At 34.1% G+C, this 22,024-nt stretch overlaps 1 protein-coding gene across 4 annotated transcripts in view; it reads left to right on the top strand.

Moving 5' to 3' along the window:
* ABHD18 (abhydrolase domain containing 18) overlaps positions 1–21,595 on the top strand; it is a 45,670-nt gene extending 24,075 nt beyond the window's left edge. For 3 of the 4 annotated variants that reach the window (XM_072755283.1, XM_072755285.1, XM_072755284.1), the window contains 7 exons: positions 1,831–1,856; positions 8,635–8,773; positions 10,826–10,915; positions 11,570–11,671; positions 15,649–16,027; positions 17,112–17,274; positions 19,284–21,595. In XM_072755283.1, coding sequence (XP_072611384.1) covers positions 1,831–1,856; positions 8,635–8,773; positions 10,826–10,915; positions 11,570–11,671; positions 15,649–16,027; positions 17,112–17,274; positions 19,284–19,335 — 951 coding nt within the window. In that variant the 3' untranslated portion in view covers positions 19,336–21,595. Of the gene's footprint in view, positions 1–248; positions 322–1,830; positions 1,857–8,634; positions 8,774–10,825; positions 10,916–11,569; positions 11,672–15,648; positions 16,028–17,111; positions 17,275–19,283 lie in introns of those variants that run through there. The other variant, XM_026014281.2, reaches the window with a different exon arrangement.
* The last annotated feature ends 429 nt before the right edge of the window (positions 21,596–22,024 follow it).

The raw sequence follows: 22,024 nt of genomic DNA, 5'->3' as shown, positions 1-22,024 counted from the left end.
TTTGAGAAAATATTTAAGAAGCAAGGACACAGTGAAAAATTATTTCATGCCTTTAAAAAAACCAATGTAGGCATTATGCTTCTACTGTATAATAAAGATAAATTGTACTTCTTTTTCTTGTAAAACTTATGCTGGATTTTAATATTAATAAGTCAAATGTTTGCTGTTAAGGAAACCCTCATGTTTTAAATGCATTTACATTTAAGTCATCAGTTGAGGTTTAGAACAGTACTTAACTTAACTTTCAAGATGACGTCAGACTATTCCCAGAAGAAGAAACGAAAGTGATGCACAGATATAAAGAAATATTCAACGTTGCTGGTAATAAGAGAAATGCAAAGCTAAAGCAACATTACCAAAGATTTTAAAAATAAAACACTATAGTTGTGAGGCTATTATAAAAACAAATAGGCACTCTTATTACTATTGGCTATAAAAACCAGTTTAATACTTTGGGAAAGCATTTTTACCATATGTATCAGGAGCCTTAAAAAATGTTATGTCTCTTGACAGTGATTTTGATTCTTGGAAATTTATTCTAAGGACAAAATACAAAGGAAAGGGGGGGGTGCATAGGTGGTTCAGTCCATTAAGCATCCAACTCGATTTCAGCTCAGGTCATGCTCTCAGGGTTATAAGATTGAGCCCTGCATTGGACTCTGCACTGGGCATAGAGTCTACTTAAGATTCTCTCTCGCCTTCTCCCTCTGCCCCTCTCCCCTTAAAAAAAAAAACTAAGAAGGGGATCCCTGGGTGGCGCAGCGGTTTAGTGCCTGCCTTTGGCCCAGGGCGCGATCCTGGAGACCCGGGATCGAATCCCACGTCGGGCTCCCGGTGCATGGAGCCTGCTTCTCCCTCTGCCTGTGTCTCTGCCTCTCTCTCTCTCTCTCTCTCTGTGACTATCATAAATAAATAAAAATTAAAAAAAAAAAAACTAAGAAAAGAGAAAGTAATAGAAAAGAGAAAAGATACTCATATAGCTTTATTTATAATAGTAAGATATTAGGAATAGCTTAAATGTCTAACAATAAAAAAATGGTTGAGTAAATTGTGGCTCATAATATTAGAATGTTATGTAGTTAATTATGTTTTTTGCTCTACCACTTACCATTTGTATAACCTCAGACCTGTTGTTACTTAACCTTTTAGTACCTCAATTTTTCATTGGTAAATGGGAATAATCTCTGAGGTCACTCTTAAGTATTAAGTAGTTAATACTGTCTAGAATGCCTGGTAAATAACAGACATTCAGTAAATTTTAATGGTTAGTTATTAAAAAGTTTACAATAATGTATGAAAAATATGCAAAACTCGAAAACAAAACTCTATGGTATGACACAGATAAGCAAAAAACCTAAAAATAGAAAATCCATTTAAAAAAAACTGTGCATAAGGAAAAAATACTGGAAATAACACCAAAATATGAATATGGTTGTCTGTAGATGAAGTAGTTTTTCTTCTAATATGCTTTTCTGTATTTTCTAGATTTTCTGTAATCAACATATAAACATGAAAAAAAAACTTCATTTTAAAAATTAAGTTGAAGATTGCACAACTCTGTGGATATACTAAACATATTAAACTGTACCCTTAAAATGGGTGAATTGTATGGTATGTGTTATCAGTAAAGATGTTTTTAAAAAGAAAAAAGAAAAATAAGTTGAAAAACCTGAGAACTACAACAAAACAGCCTATTTGAGATAACTAGAAAATAGTTATTTCTGTATCAAATTGTGTACAAATATAACTAATTAGCTTAAGTTAATGTGTTTGAGACACAGACTGTATTTAATTATTTTAAAACTTTCTCTTTGACCCACATTCTTAAATGGCTGCAGGAAACCCAAGGACCAAATGTAAGTATATGTCACCTTCATTTTTGTAGTCTTTATACCAAATTTTCAGCAGTATTAAAATTTTTGTTAGTCTTTGGTTAATCATTTTTAAGTTTAACATGCAAATGTTATTTGGGGAAATAATTCTGTTGTAAAACTATAGTAGGAATGTTGACTTAAATTTTTATTTTAAACTTTTTCACTTAAAATGTTTGATAAGAGAAATAAATTTTTAGTAGGCCTCTGGAAGATATATTTTATTTGAAAAAAAAAAGATATATTTTATTTGTAAAATGGTAATTGAAGAAATGTTTCATACATTTTCCTTCTTAAAGTACATTTACTTCATGAAATAAAACACCAATCTTTATTCTTACAATTTATGGTATAGGTAATCTGAAGATAATCTCTTTTTGGTCTTTTACAATAATGAACTTTGAAGGCAATTTTTTTGTATTTCCATAATCTATATTGTTTTTGGTTTTGATTCATTTAATAAATGTTTGATCTAAGACATTGGAAAGATAGCAACAAAAAGACAACGTCCTTACTGTCATAGAGCTTACATTCTAGGATGAGAGATAAAAATAAATAAGATGATTTTGGATATTTATCAATGCCATGAAGAAAATAAAGCAGGTGTATATATACAATGGAATGTTATTCAGCAATCAAAAAGAATGAAATCTTAGCATTTGCAACAACATAGATGGAGCTAAATAAAGAGTATTATGCTAAGTGAAATAAGTCAGAGAAAAAGTGAAGAATAAGAGAGGGTGGGTGCAGGGTTGAAGCAGTATTAGCTATAAGGACATGATATGAGAAGGAGCCACCAAGGTGAAGACCTTGAGGAAGAGAGGGTGAATAAATGAAAAGCCTGTTATAAGCATGAAATAGGAGAGTTAATACAAGGTCAGAAATGTAGGCAAGGGCCAGATTTATGAAGAGCCATGTGATTCGAGTTTTACTGTAAGTATGGTTGGAAAACTTTGGAGGACTTGATTTGTGTTTTTAAAGGCTCATTTTGGGTTACTAAGACAAGAGCAGCAGCAGAAAATTAAATAGAAAGCTACTGCAATAATGCAGGGGAAGAAAGCAACTTTAAGGTAGTGGCAGTAAAGATGGAAAGAAGTTCTAATGGATTTGAGATATAATTTAGAAGCTGAAATAAGACTTGTTGATAAATTGGATATTGGTGGTAAGTCAAAAGTTCTGACTTGTATGTGTTAAATTAGTGATGTTATTAGACTTACAGGTGGAAAAGTTAAGTAGGTAGTTGTAAAGTTCTGGAAAGGTAGATTTAGAAGTCACATGTTCTCTGTGGTCATGACATGGAAGAGGTACAGATGAAAGTGAGATGGGTTGGAAGCAAAGCTATAACTTTGGAGGATAGTTTAGAATAAACTTAGTGAGGGGCATATGGGTGGCTCAGTCGGTTAAGGATCTGACTCTTGATCTCAGCTGGTCTTGCTCTCAAAGTTGTGAATTCAAGCCCCACATTAGGCTCCATCTAGGCTTGGAGGCTACTTTTTTTAAATGTATAAATGTATTTTTTCATATATATACATATATATATGTATAAATATACATATATGAATAAACTTTGTGAAATCTGAAAATTAATGTCCAAGCTAAATAGTTAAAGAATTCTTATTCAGGAACCGAGCTCTGAATTCAGAATTAGGTGTGTCATTTTTACCCTGTCTATTGGTGCTTAAAAACCCAAAAGAGTTTATTGGGTTATAATTAGAGGCAACTTGGTTTTAACAGAAAGATTGACTTTGACTAAGTCACACAGACATAGGTTACAATCATAACTTGCCATTTAATAATTGATCTTGGTCTGAGTATTTGTTACCTCATTTATAAAGTAGAAATACTATATAGTTTCTTCCACACAGAATTGATGTGAGAATCATGTTTATAAAATATACTATTATATATCATATATCCAAGAGATATAATACACCAATATATTTTGAGTTTTTCAAATAATTCATCATAGGAAATGGCTTGTAATTTAAATAATAAACAATTATTTTTATCTGACTTTTTAAAAGGCCTCTTATGCCTATTTTCATCAAAAGTTCTTAAAGATTTTGAGACTGGGTCCACTGTTAGAAATAACCACTGTCCCAGAACCCCACCTCAGTAACTTATATATAAAAGAGCAAACCGAGGTATACCTGAGAATTCAAAGTTCCATACCAGGCCAAAACAATCAGGGAAATTATGCGATTATAAATAGATAATTGGAGTGAGGATAGGAAACAAATATAAGGATAATGAGCTCTTTTATGAGGAAGCACATGTATGATCTATTTTGACAGAGCTTCCATAAAGAGAAATTCTGCCTTATGGACTTAGAGCTCTGAAAGGAGGATGTGGTAGGACAGTGGATATAAGCTCTTTGGGGGCCAGAATTCTGTTTTTCACAACTTGGCATTCCTATGGCAGGCACCTGGTTCTTTGTGCAGAACCACTCTACATATACACATAATAAACAACCATTGATAAAATGAATTTTTGTAAATCTTGACAAGGTTTCATCCAGTAGCCAACTATGTATGTCTTTATGTGAACTAAATTTTGAAAATAGATTCTAACTTGGACGCTTTAGTAATAAGATAGTATTGTCTTTTATCACTATACAGGCATACCTTGGAGATATTGTGGGTTCAGTTCCAGACCATTGCAATAAAGGGAATATTGCAATAAAGCAACTTAATTTTTTTTTTTGGTTTCCAGTGCATATAAAAATTATGTTTATACTATAGTCTAAGTGTACAATAGCATTATTTCTAAACAAAAATACATACCTTAATTTTAAAATATTTTATTGCTGAGGCGCCTAGGTGGCTCAGTCATTTGAACATCCAACTCTTGATTTCGGCTTGGGTCATAATCTCAGCGTCATGGGATCAAGCCCCGTGTTGGGTTCCCTGTTCAGCTGGGAATCTGCTTCTCCCCATCTCCTTCTGCCCCCCACCTCTCTCTCACTAAAATAAATAAATAGATCTTTAAAAATATATTTTTTATTGCTTCCAGTTATGGAATGAAGAAGTCACAGGAATAAAAGGTACAGCATAGAGAATATAGTCAATGGTATTATAATATTGTATAAGGTGACAGATGATAGGTACAGTTGTGGTGAGCATAGCATAACATAAAGACTTGTCAACTCACTATGTTGTACACCTGAAATTAATGGAACATTGTGTGTCAACTATACTTCAGTAAAATAAAATGAAATAAAAAGCTTTATTGCTTAAAAATGCTAACCATTATCAGAGCTTTCAGTGTCATAATCTCTGCTGGTGGAGGGTCTTACCTCAATGTTGATGGCTACTGAGTGATCAGGAGTGGTGGTTACTGAAGGTTGGGTGGCTGTGATAATTTCTTAAAACAATAACAAAGTTTGCCACATCAATTTACTCTTCCTTTCACAATTTCTTTAAAGCATGGGATGCTGTTTCACAGCATTTTACCTTCAACAGAACTTTCAAAATTGGAGTCCATCCTTTCAAACCCTGCCACTGATTTATCAACTAAGTTTATGTAATATTTTAAATCCTTTGTTGTCACTCAGCAATTTTTCATAGCATCTTTACCAAGTTTAGATTCCATCTCAAGAAAGCATTTTTTTGTTCAACCATAAGAAGCAATTCCTCGTCCATTAAAGGTTTATCATGAGATTGCAGCAATTCAGTCTCATCCTCAGGCTTTACTTCTAATTCTAGTTCATTTGCTACTTCTACCACATCTACAGTTACTCCACTGAAAGTCAAAGTCATCCATGAGGGTTGGAATCCGATCCTTCCAAACTCCTGTGAATATTGATATGTTGACCTCTTTTCATGAATCACAAGTGACCTTACTGGAGTCTAGAATGGTGACCCCTTTCCACGAGGTTTTTAATTAGCTTTGTCCAAATCTATCAGAGAAATCATTATCTATAGTAGCTATAGCCTTATGAAATGTAGTTCTTAAATAATAAGACTTGAGAGTCAAAATTATTCCTTGATCCATGCGCTATAGAATGAATGTTGCATTAGCAGGCCTGAAAACATTAATCTTGTACTCCCCAATAGAGCTCTTGGGTAACTAGATGCATTGTCAGTGCAGTAGGAATTTTTTTTCTGAGCTGTTAGTCTCAACAGTGGTCTTAAAATAGTTCGTAAACTGTGTTGTCAAGAGATACACTGTCATCTAAGCTTCGTTGTTCCATTCATAGAACAAGAAATCGTAGATTTAGCATAATTACTAGGAGCCCTAGGATTTTTGAAATGGTAAATGAGTCCTGGCTTCTACTTAATGACACCAGCTGCATTAGCCTCTAACAAGACAGTCAGCCCCTTCTTTGAAGCTTTGAAGCCAGGCATTGATATCTCCTCTCCAGCTCTGAAAGTCCTAGATGGCAAAAAGAAAAAAAAAAAAAAAAAGAAAAGAAAAAGAAAGAAAGAAAATCTGTTTAGTGTAGTCACCCTCATTATTTATATCAGCTAGATCATCTGGATAACTTGCTATAGCTTCCACATCAGCATGCACTTCTTCACCTTGCACTTTATGTTATAGAGATGGCTTCCTTTCTTCTCCTTTTTAAGATTTATTTTATTTTAGAGAGAGAGTGTGTGTGTGTGAGAGTTGGGGGAGTTGCAGAAGGAGAGAGAGAGAATCTCAAGCAGACTCCCCACTGAGCCTGGAGCCTGAAGTGGGGCTCAATCTCATGACCGGAGATCATGACCTGAGCTGAAATCAAATTAGTCGCTTAACCACTGAGCTACACAGGTGCCCCAATTGCTTTCTTTCTTAAACCTCTTGAACCAACCTCTTTTAGCTTCAAATTGTTCTTCAGCATCTTCACCTCCTCAGCCTTCAAAGAATTGAAGAGAGGTAGGGCCTTCCTTTGGAATAGGCTTTGGCTTAAGGGAATATTGTGGCTGCTTTGATTTTCTATCCAGACCAGTAAAACTATCTCCACATTGGCAAGGAGACTATTTTGTTTTCTATTTTGTATGTTCATTGGAGTGGTACTTTTAATTTTCTTCAAGAACTTTTCCTTTACATTCACAGCTTGGCTAACTGCAGCATGAGGGCTATCTTAGGTTTTGATATCCCTTGCTTACTGAGTTTGATCATTTCTAGCTTTTGATTTCTATTTATTTAGTGCTCGCTTCGGCAGCACATATACTAAAATTGATTTCTATTTATTTGTTTTTTTATTTATTTTTAAGATTTTAAGTAATCTCAATACTCAACATAGGGCTCGAACTTACAATCTTAAGATCAAGAGTCACATGCTCTACTGACTAAACCACTCAGGTGGCCTTCTAGCTTTTGATTTAAAGTGAGAGACATGTGACTCCCCTTTTCACTTGCTCACAGAAGCCATTGTAGGGGTATTAACTAGCCTACATTCAAGGTGGTTATATCTTTGGAGAATAGGACAGTGGGAGAGAGAGACGGAGGTGAACAGCCAGTCAAGGGAGCAATCAGAACACACATCACGTTTGTCCATTAAGTTTGCAGTTCCATGGTGCCCCAAAACAACTACAACTATAACATCACAGATCACCATAACAAATACAATAACAAAAAAGTTTTAAAATTACTAAAATGTGACTGAGACATGAAGTTAGCAAATGCTGTTGAATAAATAGCACCAGTAGACTTAATTGACACAGGGTTGCCATAAACCTTCAATTTCTAAGGAATACAATATCTCAAAAGTACAATAAAATGAAGTATGTCTGTATAAGAATGGTTCTGGTATCTAAAAAGATCTATGTAAGTGCTGCTTCTGAGGAAATGTACTTATATGTAAAATTAATTTCTAAAGACAGAAAATTCTAGTTGAATTGGCCTTCAAGTTAATCAAAATATGTATTTTTATAAAAAATTACTTTTCCAACCAACTTTTAATTATAAAATAAATAAGTCATAGAGATGAAAAGTACACCAATAGGGAATATAGTCAAGAACATTTTAATAACCTTGTATAGTGCCAGTAACTACAATTACCATGGTGAGTAATGAGTATGTCTATATACATATATATGTATACAGCTGAAACTGATAATAACATGTTAATTGTACAATTAAAAAATCAAAATTTTCGGGCAGCCCCGGTGGCTCAGCGGTTTAGCGCCGCCTGCAGCCCAGGGTGTGATCCTGGAGACCCGGGATCGAGTCCCACGTCAGGCTCCCTGCATGGAGCCTGCTTCTCCCTCTGCCTGTGTCCCTGCCTCTCTCTCTCTCTCCTCTCTGTGTATTCTCATGAATGAATAAATAAAATCTTTAAAAAAACAATCAAAATTTTCCAGTTGATTATTATTAATAAATTGTGTATTTTGTGAAAATAAGCAACATATTTAAGATTTTAGAAGTAATAAGTATTAGGTCAAATTCTTTTACATTGCTTTTTAAAAATATTTATGCTTGAAGTTATGTTGTGATAATAGGAGGGACAACTATAAATGGGTTTTTTTTAACAGTTTTTTTGAATACTATAAAATACTATTCCTGGGCTTCAAAAATAGCTAGATAATTGAAATTCAATCAAGATTCAGTAAAGGGCAGATATAACTTTAAAGATAAGTTTTAATTAACTGTAGAATGTCAGCACTCTAATTCCATCAGTTTATTCATTGTTTTACTCAGCTATCTGGTCCTTTAAAAGAAAAACATGAAAAAAAAAAACCATGAAAAAAAAAACCATGAAATCTTGCTGCCTGTTGAAATCTGCATATGTTAAAATGTAAATACATAAATAATTTTCTCTTTTGTCTTGTGAGGCTAGAAGGTCCAGCTTAAAAAACGTGTCTGACCTTTTTGTGATGGGAGGAGCTCTTGTTTTAGAATCTACAGCTCTCTTGCACTGGCTAGAGAGAGAGGGTTATGGACCTCTAGGAATGACCGGAATATCCATGGGAGGACATGTAAGCCTTTTAATTTCAACTGATATTTAATAATGGTTATGTTCATAAGATTTAGAGAATGTAGTTATTTTAAAAATTCACTTGAGGTATGGAATTAATTTTAGTTTTGGTAAAAGCAGAAACCGGTTTCAAACTTTTGTTCCAATTATAATGATTTTTTTTGGTATGATTTAAGGAGACATTGTATTACTTCACAGTTATAGCTCAGGTATTGATTTAATATTTTATTAAAAGTTGATTTTTCATAAAACTTCTCACATCTCAAGTATAAATGCCTTATTTTACTGTTAAATTGGTGAAGATAGTGAATTTGGAAAATACTTTTCATTTATATCTTATCTCTGTCCCCAGTGTCACCAACTTGTTTTACCTTTGTCTTCTAGAGTGTACTCAGATGGCCTCCCAATTGGTTTCTCTGTCTCTCATCTTTTTCTCTCATTAATCTTCTTCTAAGTTTTTCTCCATAACATAACTAGAGTGATTTTCCTAAATCTCGTCTCCGTTCTCTCCTACTTAAAACCTGCCAAAGGCTTGCTATTGCCCTGGGCTCTAGCTATGCCAGATGCTGACATCCCTCAGGGGCCTCGTCATTCCTAGCCAAGTCACAGTTTGCCCTTCTGGTTCCAGTCTAGAGCTTACTTCCTATTAGAAGCTCTTCCTGACTCCCATCCTGACTCCCATCCTAACTCCAGAGTGTACTTCATCTCTCATTAGTACTTATTTCACTGCACTATGATTACTTGTCTAGCAATTTGTTTTCTCCATGAAGCAGTAGGTTCAGGAAGGGCTCATAATATGCTCTAGTTTGTTATCTGGCCATATAGCCACTCAATACATTTAAAAAGAAACTATATATATATATATATATATATATATATATATATATATATATATATATATGTATTCAAAAACTGATTAAAATTAAAAAAGAATTATTAGTGAACCTGAAGGGTAGAAAAGGATTTCTTTTCTTTTTTTTTTAACCTAGTAGTGTTTCCATTGTTATGACCTAGATTGGGGTCTTAAAACTTTCACCTGAATTACTTCCTATACTGGTTTTCCTACCTCAGGTCTTACCCTCTCTAATCAATCCTGTAAACTACTATCATTCTAGCTTCCTTGTATCACTTCTTTGACAATGCCACCACTCCTTTGCTCAGACCTCTTTATTAATTCCCCATTATATACAGAGCAAAAGGGACCTCTAACTCTAAGATTGATACCATTCAATCCTTCCAATCCTATCTCCCCCTCCATTGGCCACATGTGTCCCAATTGACCAGCCAAACTACAGTATATTGGCTGTTTTCCTACCTGTCTTTGCACTTTTTCACCATATTGCCTTTGATCATACTGTCTTTTTTTATATGGAAGACAAGATCTCACCTTTCATTTCCCCTAAAAACCATTTCATGAAGCCTTCTCTGATTCCTCTAGCCAAAAATAACTTTTCCCTTCTCTAAACATAGACACTACATTACTTTATATCAGTTAGATAATCTGCTTTGTAGTTCAGTCAGCCTCAAAGGTCTGAGATTTTATGCTATGTTGTGATTTTGCTGTACCTGAGCAAGTCGTTTCAGTAATGAATATGATTAACCTGCCTAGCATCTACATTTCAGCATATTTGCTCTATATTTTCCCTGAGGAAAGTAGTTCTCTGGGAAGGGTCTTGAGATTACTTAAAATTTTCCAATATACTGTATTATTTTCTAAGGGGGAAGTTATATGTTGTTATTGAATTTATGATTTGGGGAGTTTAAGAAGGTCACTAGACATTCTCCTAAGTATTTAGAGAGATTTTTTTTTTAAGATTTTATTTTTAAGTAATCTCTATACCCACTGTGAGGCTCAAACTTACAACCCCAAGATCAATGGTTCCATGTTCTACCAACTGAGCCAGCCAGGTGCCCCAAGTATTTAGAGATTTTGTGTTCATGTCTTATCTTACCATTTAGCACCCAGACTACTGCTTAATATTAAATACTTTTTCATTTTAATGAATAGAAATTTAAACAGAAGCTCTCTAACTGACTCTTAAACGTATTGCAGATGGCTTCCCTAGCAGTATCCAACTGGCCTAAGCCCATGCCATTGATTCCATGTTTGTCTTGGTCCACAGCATCTGGGGTCTTCACTACGGTAATTTAATTGCAATTAATATTTCGATAGGTATATATAATTAAAGGTAATTGTTTTGGGGGTTCCCAAAACAACCTCCAGGTTTGGTGATTCTCTAAAAGGAATCACAGGACTTGCCATAGAATCTTACTCATGACTAAGACTTATTATATCAAAAGGATACAGTACAGAATCAGCAAAGGGAAAAGGCACATGGGGCAAAGTCCAGAGGAAATCAAATACAACTTCCCATTGGAATCTCACAAGATGTATTAATTCATCCAGCAGTGGGTTGTGATAGTATGTGCAAAATGTCCATCAGTGAAGCTCAATTGCGCCTGGCAGTCCAGAGTTTCAGGGGTCAGTCACTTAGGCACCCACTGTCTCACATGTACCAAAATTCCAGATGGAAAGTACATGTTCAGCAGAAACTACATGATACAAGCAGTTTAGGCACAGTGACCCGCTTTATCATTTAGAAGATGTATATTGGGGTGAGGAAATGTTTATTAGTTAAGTTTCCAGACTCTTATCAAGGGCTAACATTGCAAGCAGGACTTTCTAAAGATAGGAAATTTCAAGCCTGCTATGTTTACTCTTTTCTGCACACTAATAATAAAATTATTGGACAAAATGTTTTATGGCCTAATTTGTCAACTTAGTTTGTTATTTCAGGGTGTGCTGAGTAAATCAATTAATTGGAGAGAGCTGGAAAAGCAGTATTATACACAGACAGTTTATGAAGAAGAAATTATTCACATGCTTGAATATTGTGGAGTAAGTATTTTTAATCTCTGCATAACATGGGGGGAAATGTTGATTATGTTTAATGATTAAAATTTTTAAAAAGAATAACGAATTTGTTTTAAAAAAAGCAGTACTATTTTTTAGTTTCTAAGATTCTTCATTTTAAAATAAAATAGATATAAAAAGTCATGTAATGCAAATGTATGGCTTAGAACAATGGAACAGAAATTGAACACCTAACTCAGAAACCACTTCCATGTGTCCTAATTAAAAAGCCCTTCTCCCCCAGTATTTATCATTATCCTGATTTTTATAGTAATTACTTGTTTCTACCTTTAAAATAATTATATTGTCCAAATGTGTATCCTTAGACACAATTCTTTTATTTGATGTGCTTTTCAGTATCTTTTAATCTGTAAATTCACTTCTATTCTTTTCCTTTTCCTTATAATTTATCTATTGAAGAATTTAGGCTATTTACATGTGGAGTTTCTCACAGTCTAGCTGTTTTTTATTGCATTCTCATGGTACAGTTTAGCATGTTCACCCATGCTCTATATTGCCTGAAGTTGGCAGCTGGGTCTCGAAGCTCAATTAAATTCAGTTTTTATTTCTTTGGTAGGAGTATAGGAAGCACATAATGTCTGGTTGTCTCTATTTTGTGGTGTAAGCCTCCATTGATGTTTAATGCTTATGTCTATTAATTAGTGGAGGGCTGCAAAATGCAGATACTTTTGTATTTATTAGTTTGAACGCTTGTATAAAAAGGCACTTATCTATTATTTGGTTACCTAGTAGTTTAGTTCATATAGGAAAGGCAGGATAAATATTTGATTCTTCCCTTAATTTACCAGTTTTTAGGATAATGTATTGGTTCCCTGTGGGTCTCCTAAGGTGATTGGTCAATTCCTTTCATGAATTTTGTTTCCTTTATGAATTTTTAAATTTTACACATTCAGTTTGGAAGTTACTGAGAATCTCAAGAAATCTCGGAAAGAAAAAGAGAATCTCTACTCTTGGGACTTTTTATAATTATACTACTATAAATCTCATTCTTGTAAAGTCTATCTTGTATAACCTCAAAAGGTAATTACTTGCCTAAGTACTTGGTTACAAAATACCTCTACCTGCTAGTTAGTTCCTTGTGTCCTCCTGTACATATAATAAAAAAGATGCCTATATTTGAGAATTATGAGAAAACTCAATATGAAAATCTTTTTAAAGAGAGAATCAAAAATTTGGTTGTCTAAAATGGCAGTGTGGTCTTACCCGGCACTTTCTTGTGCCTCTGACTCTTGGTAGTTGTATACAAGGTTTTTTTGTCTTGGAACTAGTTCACAGAAATGCATAGTCAAGGAATTCAAGATGGCTTCCTTCTTTTTTATTCTTTTATTCTTTATTCCTTCTTTTTAAAACTGTTTTCCAGTCAAAAGCAGTTAAAGTTGTTGATGGGGGATCCCTGGGTGGCTCAGCAGTTTGGCACCTGCCTTTGGCCCAGGGCATGATCCTGGAGTCCCGGGATCGAGTTCCGCGTCAGGCTCCCGGCATGGAGCCTGCTTCTCCCTCTGCCTGTGTCTCTGCCTCTCTCTTTCTCTCTCTCTCTCTGTCTATAATAAATAAATAAATCTTTAAAATAAATAAATAAAGTTGTTGGTGTACCACTCTGAGTAATTCTGAGGTGCTTGATCTTACATTTCTCAATGTTTCTAAACTTCCTTTCCCTTTTACATTTATTTGGTCTGGATGACTTTAGTGATTTGTTCTGTTAGCCATGTTGTTGGGTTTGGTTTCTTTCTTGCTTTCAACCAATCTTTCATTCATTAATTTTTGAAGGAGATTGTATGATCATATAGTTGAAACATCATGAAGTATAAAAGGACATACAATTAAACAAGTCCTACACTTATTCCCAATTTGTGTAGGTCTTATCTCCCTCAATATATAACCCACTGTTTATTAATATTTCAAGGAATTTTTCAAACCAATAGAAATATGAACTTTTTTCTTACCTTTTTTTATACACAAATGTTTCCTTTTTCTTTTTTACTGCTGCATAATAATCAGTCATGTGGATGGATGTTCCATGACTTATTAACTAGTACCCTGTTGATGTTTCTCATTTTTCACCAGTAATAAACAGTGCTACAATGAAGAAATTTGTACATACGTCATTTCATAAGTATAAATTCCTAGAAATGTTGCACTTGTAATGTGGTTAGGTTTTATCTCATTCTAGTCATGTCAGTTTATACTACCAGTAGGAACATGTTTATGTTTCCTCATAATTTCACAAATTTAGTGTGTTAGCAAACTTAAAAGTTTTGTTTTGTTTTTTGTTAACCTGAGGTGAAAATTGGTATTGTTTTTATTTAATTTACTTAATTATAAGTGAAATTGAATATGTTTCTAAATTTAAGAGCTATTTATATTTCATTGTCGGTGACTTTTATGTGCATGTCCTTTGCTCATTTTTTTTTTTTTACTCACTTTTTCTATTGTGGTTTTGAGCTTTGTATTCACTTCTAGCTCTTAATAAAGCAAATTAGCTCTTTGTCATATAAGTTGCAAATATATTTTCCGAGGTTGTCATTTTTTTCTTTTGACTCTGCCCTTAGTATTTAAAAACTTAAACTTAGTATTTATTTTTATAAGTTGCAAATATATTTTCCGAGGTTGTCATTTTTTTTCTTTTGACTCTGCCCTTAGTATTTAAAAACTTAAACTTAGTATTTATTTTTTTATTTTATTTTTTTAATTTTATTTATTTATTCATGAGAGACCCAGATTGAGAGGCAGAAACACAAGCAGAGGGAGAAGCAGGCTCCATGCAGGGAGCCCTAAGTGGGACTCGATCCTGGGACTCTGGAATCACACCCTGAGCCAAAGGCAGACGCTCAACCACTGAGCCACCCAGGAGTCCCTAACAAAGTTTATCTTAATTTATCTTACTTAAATTATGTTGTACTTACAACTCCTTAAACTGAGTACATACTTTTGAGATTTTAATAGGTGTTCTTTTTTCCTTGATAATTTCTAATTCTTCTTCATTTAACCTGAGAAAGGGAATTTGAGGTGGCTGATATGTTACTGCCAGGATACACTTATAAGGCTTTTGGAAGTTCTGAGATTAAGGCAGATCATGATTTCAAAACCTTAGCAATAAAAATGTGATGCAGACTAAATGATACCCTTTACTGTTTAATAGGAGACATTAGCAATATAGTATGTCATTTATTTATCCTAGTCCTCAGAATAATCTTGATATCTCAAGATTTTTTTATTTTTTAAGTTGTAATAAAATATATGCAACATAAAATTTACTGTTTCAACCATTTTTAGGCATACAGCTCCACGGTGTTATTAAGTGTATTCACATTGTTGTGCAACCATCACCTCTGTACATCATCACCACAATCCATCTCCAGAACTTTTTCATTTTACTGAACTGAAATTCTGTACCCATTAAACAGTAACTCTTTGTTGCCCCCTCCTTTCAGCCCCTGGTAATTCCCACTCAACTCTCTGTCTCTATGAATTTGACTACTCTAGGTACCTTATAAAAGTTGGAATCATACAGTATTTGTCCTTGGTGTCTGGCTTATTCATTTAGCATGTCTTCAAAGTTCGTCCATGTCATAGTATGTATCAGAGTTTCATTCCCTTTTAAGATTATATGATAATCAGGATCCCTGGGTGGTGCAGCGGTTTGGCGCCTGCCTTTGGCCCAGGGCGTGATCCTGGAGACCAGGGATCGAATCCCACATTGGGCTCCCAGTGCATGGAGCCTGCTTCTCCCTCTGCCTGTGTCTCTGTCTCTCTCTTTCTCTATGTGACTATCATAAATAAATTAATTAATTAATTAAAAAAAAGATTATATGATAATCCATTGTATGTATGTACTACATTTTATTCATTTATCCATTGGTGGACATTTTTGTTTTGTCTTTAACAAGGTTCTTAAATAAAACGTATTTTATACTAAATGATGTTTTCTTTTGTATATTCAGACAGATTCTTTCAAAATGGGACAAGAGTTTGTGAAACGCTTCCCTATCAGCACAGACAAGCTAACTAACCTTAATCTGGTTTCTAGAACTTTAAATTTAGATATGACAGACCAAGTTGTATCCCAAAAACCTAGTGAGTGCCATAAATCTAGTAAAACATCTATCAGTGCCACATCAGAAGGACTCTTACTGCAAGACACCTCTAAGATGGAATCCTTCAATCAAACACTTCCAACCAACAAAAGTAATTATACAAGTTGCAATCCACAGTCATATCATCTACTTAGTAAAGAACAAAGAAGAAACAATCTTCAGAAAGAATCTTTAATATTCATGAAAGGAGTCATGGATGAGTGTACTCATGTGGCAAATTTCTCAGGTACCAATTTTTATATTGAAATTAAAATGCTGATGTGTAAAAACTTTTGAAATATTTTTAAGGTTCCTTTACAAAATAATTTCCTATTTTCAAGAGTATGTCTATTGTTGGCTCTAGAATGTATTTTCCAGAATAAGTTGGTTATTTAACTGTATCATATTTTATCCATGAAAATCTAAAAACAGGCGATCCCTGGGTGGCTCAGCGGTTTAGCGCCTGCCTCTGGCCCAGGGCACGATCCTGGAGTCCCGGGATCGAGTCCCACGTAGGGCTCCCGGCATGGAGCCTGCTTCTCCCTCCTCCTGTGTCTCTGCCTCTCTTTCTCTCTCTATGTCTATCATAAATAAATAAATAAATAAATCTTAAAAAAAAAAGAAAATCTAAAAACATCTAATTAATTAATTAAAAATATATTAGATTGTGTATCTTCTTAAAAGTATTCATATCATTGTATTAGAGATAAATGTTATGGTATTATGATATAGTTGATTTTTAACTTAATCAAAAAGTTTTAGGGGTATCTGGATAGCTCAGTTGGTTAAGCAGCTGCCTTCAGTTCAGGTTGTGATCTCAGGGTCCTGGGATCGAGCTCCACATCAGACTCTGCTCAAAGGGGAGTTTGCTTTTCCCTCTGCCTCTTCTCCCACTAGCTCAGTTGCTAGTACATGTGCTCTCCCTCCCTCTCTCTCTCTCAAATAAATAAGTAAATAAATAAATCTTTTTAAAAAAAGTTTGGGGCAGCCCTTATGGCTCAGCAGTTTGGCGCCGCCTTCAGCCCAGGGTATGATCCTGGAGATCTGGGATCGAGTCCCACGTCAGGCTCCCTGCATGGAGCCTGCTTCTACCTCTGCCTGTGTCTCTGCCACTCTCTCTCGCTGTGTCTGTCATGAATAAATAAATAAAATCTTTAAAAGAATAAAAAGAAATAAAAATTAAAAAAATAAAAAGGTTTGTTTGACAGATGTTTTGCTTAGTGTGCCGTCAGGTGTATTTCATTTTCTAATATGATTAATATTATTTGTACAAATTCTTAGAGCTTTTTAAAAGTATATATATGTTGCATCTTTTAAAATTCTATCCCTAGTTCCAGTTGATCCAAGCCTTATTATAGTGGTGCAAGCCAAAGAAGATGCTTATATTCCACGAACAGGAGTTCGAAGTCTACAAGAAATTTGGCCCGGTTGTGAAATCCGATATCTAGAAGGGGGTCATATTAGTGCTTATCTGTTTAAACAAGGACTCTTCAGGTAAGATGATTGGTCCAAACAGGTATCTATTTATTTGCTCAGTTTTTGGAATTTTTTTGCCTCAAAAAATATAGACGATCAAGTATTTTTATTGTACGTTTAGTCTTTTTTCTCCCTGCCTCTCTCAGTTATCACATTGTGGTACTCTTTCCTATCCCATACTCTTCTTCTCCTTTTTCTTTAAAGAATTAGGGAAGCAGCATATGATAGGCATATTTTATTTGTGTTTCTATCCTCTTCAAATATTAATATCCAGGTATTTTAGGATATAGGGAGGGACACCAGGGTTTTAAAACTTGCTTTGGTTCATCATGAGTTTTTCATTCCACTTTCTTCTCTCAGAATGGCATGAGCATCTGTAGAAAAATCCAGCACTGTTTTTTAGTAGCATGTGAATATTGAACCTTAAATGAGAAGTGAAATATCGGTTTTAATGCTAATAACCTTGTATGACTCTAGCACTTATTAGAAGTTATAAAAACTTATTCTATGACTCCATTTTTTTGATAGGCCATATTATTTCTACTTCTATTCAAATTTGATGGCAAAAGGTATCATTGAGCTATATTAATCATTAGTGGTTAAATAAGTTCACATAAAGTACTTAAATTAGTGCCCTGTGCATGATGTGTTTCAAAACTGCCAGCTGCACAGCTATATAATAGAAGAATTGTGTGTACTATATGTTTGACATGTTTCACCTCTTTTTAATCCAAGAAATAATTCTTTGTATGTTGTCACTCATTTAGTTCAACTCTTAGATATCACCTTAAATGTCCAATTAAAATACTAAAACACTTTTTTTTTTTTAGATTTTATTTATTTATTCGTGAGAGACCCAGAAAGAGAGTCAGAGACATAGGGAGAGGGAGAAGCAGGCTCCATGCAGGGAACCTATGTGGGACTCCATCCTGGGACTCCAGGATCACACCCTGGGCTGACAGCAGGCACTCAACTGCTGAGCCACCCAGGCATCCCATTAAAACACTTTTTGAAGGTAAAATTGGAAACTAAGGCTTTTGCTTTTAGTTCAGTTGCTAAGAACATGTGTTTTTCTGAACAAAAAGCATCCTTATCATAATTTATAAAATAGGTTGAATACTACATTATGAAAAGTTATGTGGGGCAGCCCAGGTGGCTCAGTGGTTTAGCGCCACCTTCAGCCCGGGGTGTGATCCTGGAGACCCGGGATCGAGTCCCACGTTGGGCTCCCTGCACGGAGGCTGCCTGTGTGTCTCTGCCTCTCTCTGTGTCTGTCATGAATAAATAAATTTTTAAAAAAGGAAAAAGAAAAGTTATGTGGCCAATTAATATTCAACAAGTTGGGGATCCCTGGGTGGCTCAGCGGTTTAGCGCCTGCCTTCTGCCCAGGGCGTGACCCTGGAGACCCGGGATCGAGTCCCACATTGGGCTCCTTGCGTGGAGCCTCCTTCTCTCTCTGCCTGTGTCTCTGCCTCTCTCTCTCTCTCTCTGAGTCTCTCAATAAGTAAATAAAAACTTAAAAAAATAATATTCAACAAGTGACATACATATTTATATTGCATATATATTATATAAATACATAAATATTATATAGGGTCTAAGGCACAAAAAAAAAATGCTTCTGAATACACCATCAGCTGAAAGCACTTTTGAGGTTTTTTATCAGCAGTAAAGTTACATGGATCCAAACACCCATCCTTAGGTACCTGCCTCTTTCAGAGCTATTTGGAGATGAAGTTAAGTTGCAAGTCACAGGTAACTTTGGAAATAATTTACAGTAAAAGTACTATCTGAGCAAGTTGGGTGGCTCAGTCGGTTAAGTGTCTGCCATGATCCCAAACTCCTGGAATTGAGCCCTATGTTGGGTTCCTTGCTCAGCGAGGAGTCTGCTTCTCTTTCTGCCCCCTCTGCTTGTGGTCCCACACATACACTCTCTTTCTGTCAAATAAATAAAATCTTTTTTGAAAAAAGTACTGTCTTCTTTCTATGCTCATTACTTACAGTTTTTCTTTCATATTTAATTTTAGACGAGCCATCTATGATGCATTTGAACGCTTCCTCCATAAATATGCTAACTAATTGGATCACTATATGTAACCAGTATGGCCATCGTGTTTCTTATAAAAGGAATTTCATCCTTTGATGATATGAAGAACAAGTGGACAGCACGATATCTAATTGCTATCAATTTAGTCTGGAACTCATTGTTATGATCAGTCAACAATGCTCTTTAAATACATTTGAATAATTGTAAACCAATATTTGGATAAAATAATGTTGAAGTATTTTGTTATTGTTTTTGTGGGAATCCCATATATGCAATATCTAGTCTGTTACTATTTATGAAAACTATATTTTTAATTGTGAATAATTTATTAAATTTATTCATAGAAAACTTATTGGTTTTTAAAGAACTACTTAAACTAAGTGTGTAATACATCAGCATGTATTGTATACCCTTATATGATAGTTCTATTGACTTGATTTGAGAACATGTTTTTTCTTGTCTTGAACTTTAATTTCTGCCATGGAAATACTTAATGTATAAAATCAGTGTTAACTTTGAATTCTAAAAAATCCCAATTGCTTCATACTTAAGTGGTTTTAATATAAAACAAATGTGGGAATGCAGATAAGATGCATATGACTTGGCTGGACTTTAAAACTTTGCCAAATACTAGGTTAAAAAATGATGCCAAACATATTTCCCCTACTTAAGTTTTAATTCATGAAAAATGCAAATAAGGGAACACCTATTGCATTACTTGATACTGTGTCTTAACATTTCTTATATACCTACTCTGGGTTTGCTAAACATCTAACTTTAGGTAGATATGTTTAACAGGTTTGGCTTTTTCATTTCAGAAATTAAAGGCCACATATGAAATTGATTTGTTCCATAGAACTTTACAGAAAAAGATACCATAACTACTAACTTTTTAAAGTGGGAGATTATATGGCTAGATTTGGTGCTTTCTTTTTATGTTAAACTTCTAAAGCTAAGGTCTAAAATGTTTGAAAAAGGTAGAAAATATTTTTGGGAATTGTATCAAGGTTTGGAATAAATATATTTGAGTTTTATTTGTTTGAAATCTGTATTGTTTATGGATTATTTTGAAATATGTATTCCTGGTCTAGCAAGGAACCTTAAATTATAATGTGCCTTCATAGCCATTTAAAAGATTTTATTTATCACTTTAATGTCTCCATCACCTTTACTTTTAAAAGCTATTTGAAAGTCACTAATGTGAAGTCATTGGTGGTATACAAAACTGTAAATTCTGTAAACCTGCTTTGACATAGCAAACCAAATCAATTTGGTTACAGCCATTTGGTCTATAGTAATTTTATATCTTCAGACTAGAACCTTTACTTTTAACCGAAAGTATAAAATGTACGAAAATTCTTAAACAAAATACCCTTTAAAGATAAAGCAAAATGCGTTGTCAACTGAATTTCAAACATTTTCTTAGTATATAGTGAGGCAATATGATTGAATTGCTTTCTGAATTACGCCTTAGTAAAACCAATATTTATTTTTCACCTAAATATTTCTTACTAAGCAATAATGTACTGTGATATAGGACTTTCTATTAGTAAAAGAATGAAATTTCATCTCATTTTAATTAACTCTTAGGCATAACTAGTTTTTTCCCAAATAAATGTGAAAGAGTATTTTAAAAATTTCATTTCTTAACCAGATGTTTTTAAGAATATTATGCATGCAACTTCCTAAATTGATTAATTTAAGGTACAAAATAACTTTTCTTAAACTTTTTTAATCAATTTATCCCAAAATAATGACTCAAGCTTTATATCTATATCTATAGATATACATTTTTTAAAATGCTGTCTGCCAATTTGAAAATTGGGTACATAAACTGCTAAAAAATCATTTAGGCCCGAGTTGCAAACTGGCAGTCAATACAAAGCAGCTTAGCCCACAGCTGTTTTATTCAGTATGCATAATATTTCAAAATTTGTTTGAATTTGAAAAGTCTTTCAACTGAGCATGCATTCCCTAGTTTGCCAGTCTCCTAGACTCCCTTTTTTATCAGGCTACTTCACTACTTTGTGTTTCCGTCTTAGCCCTGAACACACTTGAGCTTGAAACTCCTGATTTAGATCTATGGTTAGAAAAGCCTCTGAATTTCATGACTCGCTAATGTTGTAATCACTATTAATTATTTTAGCATACGCATTTTAGATTGTTATGAATGTAATTTTTAATGTGGTGCTCTCTCATAAAGATTATTGAACTAACACTGTTACTGAAAAAAATTTTAAATCATTTCCAGATATTTTATACTTCACAATAAAAGTCTATTTAAAAAGTTAATTATTTCATATATTCAAGAGGATTTTTTCTGAATACAGAATACTTGTGTCACATTTGATTAATGTATTCAAACTTGAATTGTGTGTTCCTCCTTAGTTCTATTATACACCAAACAAGGTAAGACAGAAATAAGGGAGACCAGCAGAATAGTTAGTATTCAGTATCTGCAACAAGAGCCAGATTTCCCCCCACCAAAATACATGTGATCCCAGGGAAACCAGCATTCTCATAGATCATACTTATATGAATGTTGTATAATTAAATATAATTCTTGGATATATTTAGATTTATGCTAGTAAATGTACACGCAATTAAAATCTAGAGATAACTGTAAGACTGAGAAATGAGGATGCTGGGCAGAGGCTGCTATAGAAACTGGGTTTGGAAATAGATTTTGGCGGATGAAACAAAGGGAATAGAGGTACATTT

Source organism: Vulpes vulpes, chromosome 4 (assembly GCF_048418805.1).
Source record: "Vulpes vulpes isolate BD-2025 chromosome 4, VulVul3, whole genome shotgun sequence".
Lineage (NCBI taxonomy): Eukaryota > Metazoa > Chordata > Mammalia > Carnivora > Canidae > Vulpes > Vulpes vulpes.
The sequence above is the reverse complement of the archived record's forward strand: the minus strand, read 5'-3'. Positions and strand labels throughout refer to the sequence as shown.